Genomic DNA, 12,400 nt, shown 5'->3' with positions numbered 1-12,400 from the left:
AAAGAGGCTCAGCATTTTGAGACACCTGAATTTTCCTGGCTTGTTTCCTAGAGTTCATTTGTACAAACCTGGAAACATCTGAAGAGCCAGCAGCCCTATGGTAATTCCTTTAAACAGTATTTACTTTAGTTCCCATCATTCTTACTAGAGAAAGAACTCTGGGCAGCATCTCTACATGTAGTAACATGTATACATCAGAATCCTAAATCAACAAAACCCTCATTCGACCCCAAATTCACTCTCATGTAAATGGTGTCCCCTCAGTAAATGCTGCATGCCTACTGCACATTCCTTTCAAGAAAATGCCGCAAAATGTAGGAAGAGTGACAAACCCCAAATACCAGTGAATGGACATATGTTCTCTGCGCCACTTCAAAGTAACAACAGACCAACTAATAAGACCTATTCCCACACTCACCTGCTGGGCTATGAGATCCAGCCGGCTTTCTAGGGTATTGGAAACTTTTATTTTACGATCCCCATTATAGATCTCAACTCCACCAGCTCTACAAAGAACACAGGAAATAACAATTTTTATAGATTTGAGGCAGACAGACCCATGGTACATTTACTTTCTTTCCTGAGAAGAAAGCTGTTTTGGTGTGTGGAGTGTCTATGTACTGTAAGGGGCCAATAAACACATGCAAAGAGCTTAAAATTAATTCAGAAAGTTTCTGAGGACTTAAGCTATGGTTGTTGATAATAACTGTCATTTACCAAGTGACTGCTACCTGCCCATCTGGTTTTATGTTACAGCACCTAATTTAATTCTAATCAGCCCTCCCCAACAAAATGAAAAGGGGGAGGATTTAGCCCCAGTTTGTCAATCAATCAAGTCCTCATCTGAATATTTCTTAAAGGACCAATCCTGCAAATAACCAGGGGTACTCATAAGGCCATATGCAGAACTGTATTGTGTATCAGGTTAAAGGTACCACTGTAATCTTGTGCCAGACCGGCCCTTACAAAGTCCTGCCTCTAGCCACACCTCACTTCTGTTGTTCCTTTCCCCAAAGTTTCTAGCACTTAGAGGCTTAAGGCAGATAAGTCAAATTCTATTACAAGGAGCCTCCGGGAATGAAATTCTTTTGTACATTAGAATTTTATCAAATATTTTTCTTCTTTTTCTTTTTCTTTTTTTTTCTAAAAGACATTGGTGTTTTTTTGTTTTTGTTCTTGTTTTTTTTTTAATAAAGATTTACTTATTTGCCAGAGAGAGAGAGAGCAAGCACAAGCAGAGGGAGCTGCAGGCAAAGGGAGAAGCAGGTTCCCTGCTGAGCAAGGAGCCTGATGTGGGACTCGATCCCAGGACCCTGGGATCATGACCTGAGCGGAAGGCTCAACTGACTGAGCCACCCAGGCGTCCCCAAGTATTTCTTGAAATAAGCAGGCTATGTGACAAAGGCTGGGAAAAGGTTTTGCAAATTGTCTTTGGAAAACTTTAATGGACAATGATGTTTTCTTACTCTATCCTCCCTCCCTCTGGCATTTCTTTGGTTTCTCTAAACAGACTATATCCTTCATAAGGACGTGGCTGGCTCTGCTGAAATCCTGACCCCACTGTCTGTGACACAGTTTTTCTCATGGAGGGAGTAAGGGCAGGAAGACCACCACTGTGTGAGAATGTTGACTGAGGGCCAGGCACTCACTGAGTGTAAAGCCCAGGGCTGCCCATGACTTCTATCTTCCCAGTAACCTATGAGTCTCTGTTGGTATCCTCACCACTTTACAAACAAGAAAAAAGGTCTAAAAAGACTGAATAAAATGACCTGATTGAATAAAAGAACAATATTTAAAATTCTACTTTAAATTAGCACTGGAATCAGTCCACCGTTCCTTATCTACAATTCTGAAATTCAATAAGCTATCAGAACAGAAGTGTAATCTGTGTGTCTCCAAAAGCTAAATTGACCTCTAGTCATCTGGCAGCAAATGACTAGCGAATCTTTATGTATTTATCCCTTGCAGTGTGAGTGTGCCCATTCAGAAATATTAGTATTTTTGATCACCCGGGGTGGGAGGTTGACGCCTCAGACCCTGCTGGGGTATTATGTCACAAGTGGTATATGTTCTTGCTTGCTTTTCTAAACACTGGTATTCAAAACATCTGGCCCCAAAGGTTTTAGGACTGAAACCCACTCTTTACCAGACAGACCCTGAACTAAGTGTTTTCTGTCCTATCTGCTCGATCTCTACTACAATGAGTATCTGACCGCTCAATAACCACGTATACTGTGGGTACCAGGCACTGTGTTAAGTGCTGTATAGACATTATCTCATTTAAGCTTCCAAGAATTCTGTGAGGTAGGTGCTATTATCCCAATTTAGAGATGAGGAAATCCAGGCTCCATGAGATTAAATAACTGGTCCAAGACTACCCAGTGAGTATGTGGCAGAGTGGAGAATCAAACCTAAATCTGATGATAATACTGAAGCTTTTTGCACTAGCTTATACACCTTCTGAGTTTATAAAGCATTTTCACATGTACGATATCCTCTCTTTTCCTCACTTCATGAAACAAAAAAGCAAAAAGCATCGATTCCATTTTACAAATGATGGAATTCAGTCTCCAGGTCCCATAGCTCACAAAAGGCCAACTCAGGACTCAAACCCAGGTCTGGTGCTCTTTCAACTAGGTTCGCGCATCCCAAGGACTTTCTGCAATGTTAGTTAACGTGTGCCTACGTGGCATCTAACACAGGCACAATCAAGAAAATGACCTTGGCTCTGACCTCATCAGGAGTTCCTATTGCCTAGCCCGGCAGCACCAAGCTTATCAGGGATGCTGAAGAAATGGCCTGTCATTTCCTCACAGCACAAGCACCACTGGTATTTGCAATTCTGTACCTAAGGAACGTAACTATTAGGTTCTATTCGTTTCTATAGTAGTTACTATCATACGTGATGACTTGTCTTATTTCATAGAAACTTAGAGGTAGCAATTATCTTCCCCAGCATCTAACACAGAGATCTGGACCCAGCTTTGAGTTCTGGGTAAAGAATTAGTGCTGCCTCTCTGCAGAATAAACTAAGCGACCACAGGAAGCCAGCTCCTTTTAGGGTGTGTCTGGTTGGTTAACAAGAGAGAACAGCACAGTACTGAGAGGGGACACAGCCAGAGTCACAGGTGGCACAAAGCCACATCACTGTTCTGGGGAAGAGTGCTTCAGAGAAAACTCAACAAGACCCAGCATGAAGGCCATTCTCGTAGTGAAAGCAGCTTAGATGTTAAGAGAAGGAATACTCCTTACATTTCCTCAGGCAGGTAGGCCTCCTGATCAATTTGGACATCAACATCTTTTTTGGTGGCAATTTTGTACATAGGAATCGCTTTTTGCACTGCAGCCTGGAAAAACAGAAAACAATGAAAGGTTTTAGCAGAAACTACAGAGCAAGTATCCAAAAAAAAAATCAGCCAACTATACAAGCAAGGCATATTCCTATTTATTTATCAAGTAAAAGAATAGATGCATTGCTGATGGAAATGTAAAATGGTACAGCTGTTGTGGAAAATGGTATGGCAGTTCCTCAAAAAATTTAAACACTGAATTACCATATGATTCAGCAATTCTACCTCTGGGTATGTACCCAAAAGTGAAAGCAGAGATTTGAATGGCTAATAGTACAACCATGTTCACAGCAGCTTCATTCACAACAGCCAAAAGGTAGGTAGAAACAACCCAAGTGTCTAACAGATAAACAAAATGTGCACACAATTCAGATGCATACAATTCAGCCTTAGAAAGGAAGGAAATTCTGACGAGGCTCACATGAGGAACCTTGAAGACATCATGCAAGGTGAAACAGGCTAGTCACAGAAGGACAGATGTTGTATGATTCCACTAGCATGAGGTACCTAGTGTAGGCAAATTCAGGAAGATAGGAAGTAGGGTGGTGGCTGCTGGGGGGGTGGGGAACGGGGAGTTAGTGTTTAATGGGGACAGAATCTCAGTTCGGGACAGTGAACGTGTTCTGGAGAGGGATGGGGCCACGACGACTGCACAACAATGTGCACGTACTTAGTGCCACCCCACACCTGAAATGGTCAAGTTTATACTGTTGACTGTACATCTTACAATTTTAAAAACAAATGAGCACATCAGGAAAAAAAAATAATGCTATACTGTAATTAATGTGATAAAACATAATTAGTGGAAAGTCCTATCTAAATAATAATGTGCATGAGTAGACATATAAATAATATTTTCTTAAAGGAACTTTAGTTGGCAACTCAGACGTGCCTCCAAAGAATGCTTATCACCTTGGGGAACTCTCTAATATGTCTAGCTCTCTGTTTTATAGGTTCATAAATGAGGCTATCAGCACACACATGGATCCAGGTTACTGGCATAGTTTACAAACGAGAATCACACTTTATTAATTTCCAGTGCAGAGTGAGGGGAATGAGCACCTGTATTCTTCAGCTGGCACGTTTTCTTTCCTAGGAGACAAGTTACTTGGGAGACAAATTATAATAAGAGCGTGAATACATTATGTATTCTAAGTATATTAATTTATAGTAAGAAACGTAATTGCTAAGGGACTAAGCACTCAATCCTTGCCTGAAAGCAAGCTGCATGGAAGAATTTTATTTTTAAAATAAATTTTTTTTTTTTTAAGATTCTACTTATTTATTTGACAGAGAGAGAGAGAGAGAGAGAGAGAGCGAGCGAGAGCAGGAACACAAGCAGGGGGAGTGGGAGAGGGAGAAGCAGGCTTCCCGCAGAGCAGGGAGCCCGACATCCTGGGATCATGACCTGAGCCGAAGGCAGATGCTTAACAACTGAGCCACCCAGGCACCCCTTATTATTATTTTTTAAAAGTTTTGTTTATTTAAGTACTCTCTACAGCCAACACGGGGCTCGAACTCACAACCTTGAGATCAAGTGTCTCATGCTCTCCTAACTGAGCCAGCCAGGCGCCCCACAGGGAAGAATTTTCACCTGAAGAGCGACTCGATGACAGAGAGTCGGAGCTCGGTGAGTTCATTCTGATTTGCGGGTCCTTTAGTCTAGGGTACCCGTCTAATGCTACAGCCTGTATGGACCCCCTGTGGCACCAGCAGCCGGCCCCAGACCAGGCAGCTTCTCCCTTAGGCCACGGAGGAACACCTTAGCATTTGCCTCTGGGACTGCAGCTCACTTTCTTTGTACCCACTTTCTTTCCCCACTACAGGAATACATTAGGTTATAGCCAAGCCTTGCTAGTCTGGGAGTAGTTTGTCACTTTTAGATGGCATGGCCTATCTTTGCTCCAATCCAGTACGTGCTGTTTTCATTGCTGAATTTTCAGAAGATTATGGCGTTACAGAGCTCCCAGAAAGGAAGGAGGGTACTAACTCAGAAGGGGCAACTTGACCTCTTCATGAAAAGAAATTAGAGACTTAGGTACACTTAAGTTACTATCTGTAATGTGTTAAGATACCTCTAATTTCCATGGTTGAGCTATCCTCTATTAAAGCACGCATTTCATCTCTAACATTTTGATGTATTTAAAAAAAGAAAATGGATTTCTTCTTTAAGCTCTTTACCTTTACCAGAGGGAAATCCTGCTTCCTGCAACGAACAACCATTCGGGGCTCTAACAATTGGTACAAACCCTGTAAGACATAATCAGATGCAATTATTAGGAAATGCAATTTATAAAATCCAACAGCAAAATAAAATATTTTTAAAATTCTTTCATGTAGTTTGGAAAAAGACAGAATACACAGTATGAGAACATGGAAAGAAGCTTTTGATCTCACAAACAAGATAAATATACTCCAATGGCAGAAACAAAATTTATATGGAAATCTTCAAGTGGAAGCCAAATGTTACTGTAATTAACCTAAGTAAAGTAAGAATTTACAAGCGAGCAGCAAACATTTAAAATGTATACTGTCTTTGGTCTGAACCCCAAAATCTAAAGCAAGTATTTTAGCAATGAAATCAAATTAGGGAAGTTTTGTTTTTGTTTGTTTTAAGAGAAGGAGAGAGTGAGACAGAGAAGGGAGGGAGAGAGAGAATCTTAAGCAGGCTCCACACCCAGTGCAGAACCTGGCGTGGGGCTCGATCTCACAACCCTGAGATCATGACCTGAGCCAAAATCAAGAGTCGGACACTTAACCAACTGTGCCACCCAGGTGCCCCTCAAATTAGGGAAGTTTAAAGCTGGAGGTGGCAAGCAAATTTGACCCCTGAGTTCTAAAGGACTAATAAGACTATATAAAAGGATAGGAAAGTCTGGAAGTCTTATCCAATCAGATATTACTGTCCCCCCAACACATGACAAGGACAAGCACAAGGAAGAAGGCTAAGATGACAAAATAGGGGAAAAAAAAAACAACAGAGCTGGTCTGTAACACATCTTGTCAATTTTTTAAGAACTGTGGCTATAGGGGCGCCTGGGTGGCTCAGTTGGTTAAGCGACTGCCTTCGGCTCAGGTCATGATCCTAGAGTCCTGGGATCGAGTCCCGCATCGGGCTCCCTGCTCAGCAGGGAGTCTGCTTCTCCCTCTGACCCTCCCCCTCTCATGTGCTCTCTCTCTCTCTAATAAATAAATAAAAAATCTTAAAAAAAAAAAAAAAAAAAGAACTGTGGCTATCAGTGGTAGGTCTAACCTAGAAATTACCTGAAGGACCAGTCCATCCAGCAGCACCTGGTACCTGGTTGTATCTTTTACCACTTTGCTGAGTCTCTGTTTCGCTTCATTTAGTAGGTCCTACAAAGAGTAGAAAAGAAAAAAGTTATCTACAGGTAGTCAGGGTAGTCAGCTCAGAACCCACTGTGAGGGTGGTCCTGGCTCATGCCCAATCGCTTCACATTATATTACTGTTTTCATTCAATACACATTCCAAGATATATGATAAACCACATGCTGTGCTAAGTACTATACACTGATACAAGGAAGCAGGAAGCAACATCACAGCTCCCAGGGAGTTCACGCTCAAGCAGAATAGCCCAGATTATCAATCAGTTCAGAAACCTACAAAACTGACTAACATGGAAAGAGCTACATGATATAGATTTAAAAAGCAAGCTATTAAGACTGTAATGCAGAGACACCTGGGTGGCTCAATTGGTTAAGCATCTGCCTTCAGCTCAGGTCATTATCTCAGGGTCCTGGTATGGAGCCTCATGTGGGGCTCCCTGCTTGGCAGGGAGCCTGCTTCTCCCTCTCGCTCTGCTGCTTCCCCTGCTTGTGCTCTCTCTCTCTCAAATAAATAACTATCTTCAAAAAAAAAAAAAAAAAGACTTGTGCAAGATGAGAGATGGAGGGAGAGAGAGAGACAGCGTGAGCACAAGCAAGGGGATCGGCAGGTAGAGGGAGAGGGAGAAGCAGGCTCCCAATGAGCAAGGAGCCCGATGTGGGACTCAATCCCAGGACCCTGGGATCATGACCTGAGCTGAAGGCAGACACTTAACTGAGCCACCCAGGTGCCCGATTTCAATTTTCTTTATGCTAATTTGTATTTTTTAATTTGTCTATAATAAACATTGACTTCTATAATAAAAATAACTAAAATAAAAATTAAAAGGGATTATCAGGAAACAAATTGCTTATGGTTGAGAGAATACAGTGGAAATTACTCATTAAGTAATAAGCATTTATTGGCTTACTGGTGAAAAGAGGTCAGGTCTTTTTTTTTTTTTTTTTTTAAGAAATTTTTTTTTTTTTTTTTTTTTTTTTATTTATTTGAGAGAGAGAGAATGAGAGAGCAAGCACATGAGAGGGGGGAGGGTCAGAGGGAGAAGCAGACTCCCTGCCGAGCAGGGAGCCCGATGCGGGACTCGATCCAGGGACTCCAGGATCATGACCTGAGCCGAAGGCAGTCGCTTAACCAACTGAGCCACCCAGGCGCCCAAGAGGTCAGGTCTTTTAAAAGGCAGAGATAATGCCTCTGAATCAAATTGTTCTACAGTCTATTCTACTTAGTATGATCTCTGGAAAGCTATGTTTCTTGGTACTTTAAGGAAGAAGGAGAGACACGTGCTCACCTAGAGGCCAATCAGAGTTTGGGCAGAGAGGGTGGAGAGGAAGAAGTAGCCCTCCATGCTGAAAAGCCCTTTATCTGGTTCTGAGAGCTACCCTTGATCCCCACCCCTCTGAGACCACTGCCGTGCAAGACGCCTGAAGCGAGCTCTCACTCCATGGTTCGCGCGGAGGCGAGGGCACTCTTGACACTCACTCACTCATGCAGCTAACGTCAAGCTAACATTTATTTCATCTGACATCTACTAAGTACAAATAGACCAAGATTTATTTTTAAAATCAGAAGTACTGGGGCACCTGGGTGGCTCATTTGGTCAAGCGTCTGCCTTCGGCTCAGGTTATGATCCCAGGGTCCTGGGATCGAGCCCCGCATCAGGCTCTCTGCTCAGCAGGAAGCCTGCTTTTCCCTCTCCCACTCCCCCTGCTTCTGTTCCCTCTCTCGCTGTGTCTCTCTCTCTGTCAAATAAATAAATAAAATCTTCCAAAAAAAAGAAATCAGAAGTACTCACTTTAGGGCCAATTTAAAAAAAACTTTTAATAAGAAGTAAAATAGATTCCAAGCCTTCAACAGCAGGTATAGAAGACTGGTGGCCCTCTGCCTCTACAGACTGACTTTGCAAGGCAACAACTTCCTGTCAATTCTGACATTAGACAACGAATAAAAGTCCACACACATACTTTCACATGAAAACTGGTTCTAACGTACTAACAAACTAAGAAAAATTTTAAATAATAATGAGCATTTAAAATTTAAAAAAAATTTTTAAATGATGATGAGCATGTAGATTTCTAATCTGTAGCTGGCCACCCCCAAGAATTTCATGAAGGTGTTCTGAGAAACCACGTCATTAGAGACTATTTTAAAGATTTTATTTATTTATTTGATAGAGACACAGCGAGAGAGGCAACACAAGCAGGGGGAGTAGGAGAGGGAGAAGCAGGCTTCCCGCTGAGCAGGGAGCCCGACATCCTGGGATCATGACCTGAGCCAAAGGCAGACGCTTAATGACTGAGCCACCCAGGCGCCCCTAAAATTTCTGTTTTCTAAAAAGCAAATAAGGGCGCCTGGGTGGCTCAGTTGGTTAAGCGACTGCCTTCGGCTCAGGTCATGATCCTGGAGTCCCGGGATCGGGTCCCGCATCGGGCTCCCTGCTCGGCAGGCAGTCTGCTTCCCCCTTTGACCCTCCTCCCTCTCATGCTCTCTATCATTCTCTCTCTCAATAAATAAATAAAAATCTTTAAAATAAATAAATAAATAAATAAATAAATAAAAAGTAAACAAGATGGTTAAAAAAAAAACATTCTACTTCCCATATTGTTCTATACCTTAAGATTATCTTCACTGAATTCAACAACTGTCCAAAAAAAAAAAAATTCCTTATGAGGTGCCTGGGTGGCTCAGTCGGTTAAGCACCCAGTGCTGGACTCTTGGTTTCTGCTCAGGTCAGGAGATCGAGCCCTGCCCCACATTAGGCACCGCACTCAGTAGGTCCCCATTTTGTTTTGATGATGAAAACCAAAATACATTTAAAGTTAACAATGAGGGGGCGCCTGGGTGGCTCAGTCGGTTAAGCATCTGCCTTCGGCTCAGATCACGATCCCAGGGTCCTGGGATCGAGCCCCACATCAGGCTCCCTGCTCAGCGTGGAGTCTGCTTCTCCTTCTCCCTCTGCCTGCCACTCTGTCTACTTGTGCTATCTCTCTGTCAAAGAAATAAATAAAATCTTAAAAAAAATTAAAAAATAAAAATAAAGTTAACAACAGGGGTGCCTTGCTGGCTCAGTCGGCAGAGCTTTCAACCTTTGATCTTGGGGCTGTGAGTTCAAGCCCCACGTTGGGTGTTGAGATTACATAAAAATAAAATCTTTAAAAAAAAAAGTTAACTAATGTCCAAAAGGAAATCATTTTTCTTCTTCTAAATATGTAATTATTAGATGATAGTCACTTTTTTCCCCCATTTTTCCCATGGTGGGATCATCTCAGGTTGGCTTTATTTCCATTTATTGATCCTCAGCCAGCTTTTGCTTTAAAGCACTTAGCTGACTAGCTGACAGAGCCTACAGTAACTGCTGAGAAGAATCTGCTAAAGAAACTGTACCGCCATTACCGTTTCCACTAAATGGAGTTTGATTAGCTTTAAGATGTTTCTAGTCCCTGAGGGTGCAAGAGAAAGGACAGCCTCAAAATCTCCCCCACAGCAACAGTCATTGTTAAATATATTCTGCACAAAGCAGACTAAACCATCAGAGCAAGAAACATTTTTTTTCAAAGATTTTATTTGTCAGAAAGACAGAGAGCACAAGCAGGGGGAGCTGCAGGCAGAGGGAGAAGCAGGCTCCCCGCTGAGCAGGAAGCCCAATGCGGGGCTCAATCCCAGGACCCTGGGATCATGACCTGAGCTGAAGGCGAACGCTTAACCCACTGAGCCACCCAGGCGTCCCACAGCAAGAAATATTTAAACAGTAATTCATCTCCTCACAAAGATCTAGAGTCTGAAGACAGGGTTGTAATTCTGAGTTAGCCCAGACACTGAAAGAAAGGATGACAACAGTAATGTGAAAACCATTCTTTAAATTCAAAGGTGTGTAACACACACACACACACATTTTTAAGATTTGGGAGAGAGGGAGAGAGTGTGCATGGTGGGGGGGGGGAGTGGCAGAGGGAGAGAGTCTTAACCGACTCCATGCTGTGTGTGGAGCCCAACTCGGGGGGGAGGCCCTTTATGTGGGGCTCGATCTCAGGACCCTGACAATCAGGGCCCTAGCTGAAACCAAGAGTCGGGCACCCAACTGAGTGAGCCACCAAGGCACCCCAGGAAGAGTATATATTAAAAAAAATGGGGGGGAGGCATGTGGCTGGCTCAGTTGGTAGAGCATGCGACTCTTGATTTTGCGATTATGAGTTTGAGCCCATTTGGGGTAGAGATTACTTTAAAAAAAAATCTTAAAAAAGGGGGAAAGAAAAAAGTGGGAAAATTTATTTTGGGGGGTTAAAAAAAACTGGGTAGAACATGATGCCCTGAGAGAATTAATTAATTAATTAATTAATTTAGACAGAGAGTGTGCTCACATGCGCATGAGCAAGGGGGTGGGGAGAGCAGAGGGAGAAGAGAGAGAATCTCAAACAGGCTCCATTGTCAGCATGGAGCCCAAGGCAGGGCTAGATCTCACAACTGTGAGATCATGACCTGAGCTGAAACCAAGAGTCTGCCGCCTAAAGGACTGAGCCACCCTGGGCGCCCCGACAGAACTTTTTTTTTTTTTTTTTTAGATTTTATTTATTTATTTGAGGGAGAGAGCACATGAGTGGGGGGAGGGTCAGAGGGAGAAGCAGACTCCCCACCAAGCAGGGAGCCCGATGCGGGACTCGATCCAGGGACTCCAGGATCATGACCTGAGCCGAAGGCAGTCACTTAACCAACTGAGCCACCCAGGCGCCCCCGGACAGAACATTTTTAGAAATAAAATTTCTGGGGGCGCCTGGGTGGTTCAGTTAAGTGTCTGCCTTCAGCTCAGGTGAAGATCCCAGGGTCCTGGGATCGAGACCCACGTCTGACTCCCTGCTCAGCGGGGACTCTGCTTCTCCCTCTGGCCCTCTCCTCACTCACGCATTCTCTCTCTCCCAAATAAAATCTTTAAAAAAAATAAAATAAATAAAATTTCTGTATGAACATAGTGAAATTATTAAGAGCCAATCAGGGTTGCTTGGGTGATCAGTTGGTTCAGCACCCCACTCTTGATTTCGGCTGGGGTGGAGATCTCTGGGTCGTGGGATCGAGCACTCAGGCTCCCCGCTCAGTGGGAAGTCTGCTGCAAATTCTCTCTCTCCCTCTGCCACTCCCCCCACTTGCACGCACTCTCTCTAAAAATAAATAAATCCTAAAAAAAAAAAAGAGAGAGAGAGATAATCAAAAATCAACCTCTAATTTTAGGTGTCCATGAGGAACAACCTAACCCCTAGAAGTGTTATTAATTAAATCCTAACAGCCTGGTTAAGAAGTCGTTTAAGCCTTTACAGTCTGGGAAGCTTATGGGCACAAAGATTTAAAGCATATACTGTATATGAGACATTTGGCTGAAATGTCTCCTCCTCACCAAGGAATCCCTCCAGCATTTTTCTCTTCATGCTGGAATGGACCAATCAACAATCGTCAAGCAAAGATGAGTGGAGTACGGGGGTTGGTTTGCTCTAAGAGAATAAAATTAGATAAAGTCAACTTGTAAAGAGCAATACTAGCCATCTGTAAAAGTAACCCACTATAAAAATCTGGAAACGGGTAAAATGAGGAGTTTTAACACCACCTACAACTCCAATCAAGGATGTAGGGAAGTCGAAATAAACCAAAGTCCAGCTAAGAAGGCTGAAATCTAACTGATATAAATTGTACTGTCCCTGTCTTAAGTATTCCCATCCACTTGATA

At 42.9% G+C, this 12,400-nt stretch overlaps 1 protein-coding gene across 1 annotated transcript in view; it reads right to left on the bottom strand.

Annotated features, from left to right (window-relative positions):
* The window catches only part of ATP6V1E1 (ATPase H+ transporting V1 subunit E1), a 35,589-nt gene that overhangs the window by 1,522 nt on the left and 21,667 nt on the right, over positions 1 to 12,400 (bottom strand). Inside the window, exons 5-8 of the mRNA XM_032390806.1 lie at positions 6,615 to 6,704; positions 5,532 to 5,600; positions 3,253 to 3,347; positions 419 to 506 (exon numbers count right to left, since the gene is read on the bottom strand). Of these exons, the coding sequence (XP_032246697.1) occupies positions 419 to 506; positions 3,253 to 3,347; positions 5,532 to 5,600; positions 6,615 to 6,704 (342 nt within the window). The remainder of the gene's footprint in view (positions 1 to 418; positions 507 to 3,252; positions 3,348 to 5,531; positions 5,601 to 6,614; positions 6,705 to 12,400) is intronic.

Source organism: Phoca vitulina, unplaced genomic scaffold, assembly GCF_004348235.1.
Source record: "Phoca vitulina isolate PV1807 unplaced genomic scaffold, GSC_HSeal_1.0 scaffold59, whole genome shotgun sequence".
NCBI classification, from domain to species: domain Eukaryota; kingdom Metazoa; phylum Chordata; class Mammalia; order Carnivora; family Phocidae; genus Phoca; species Phoca vitulina.
Note: the sequence above shows the minus strand (reverse complement) of the source record. Positions and strands in the feature narration are given on the sequence as shown.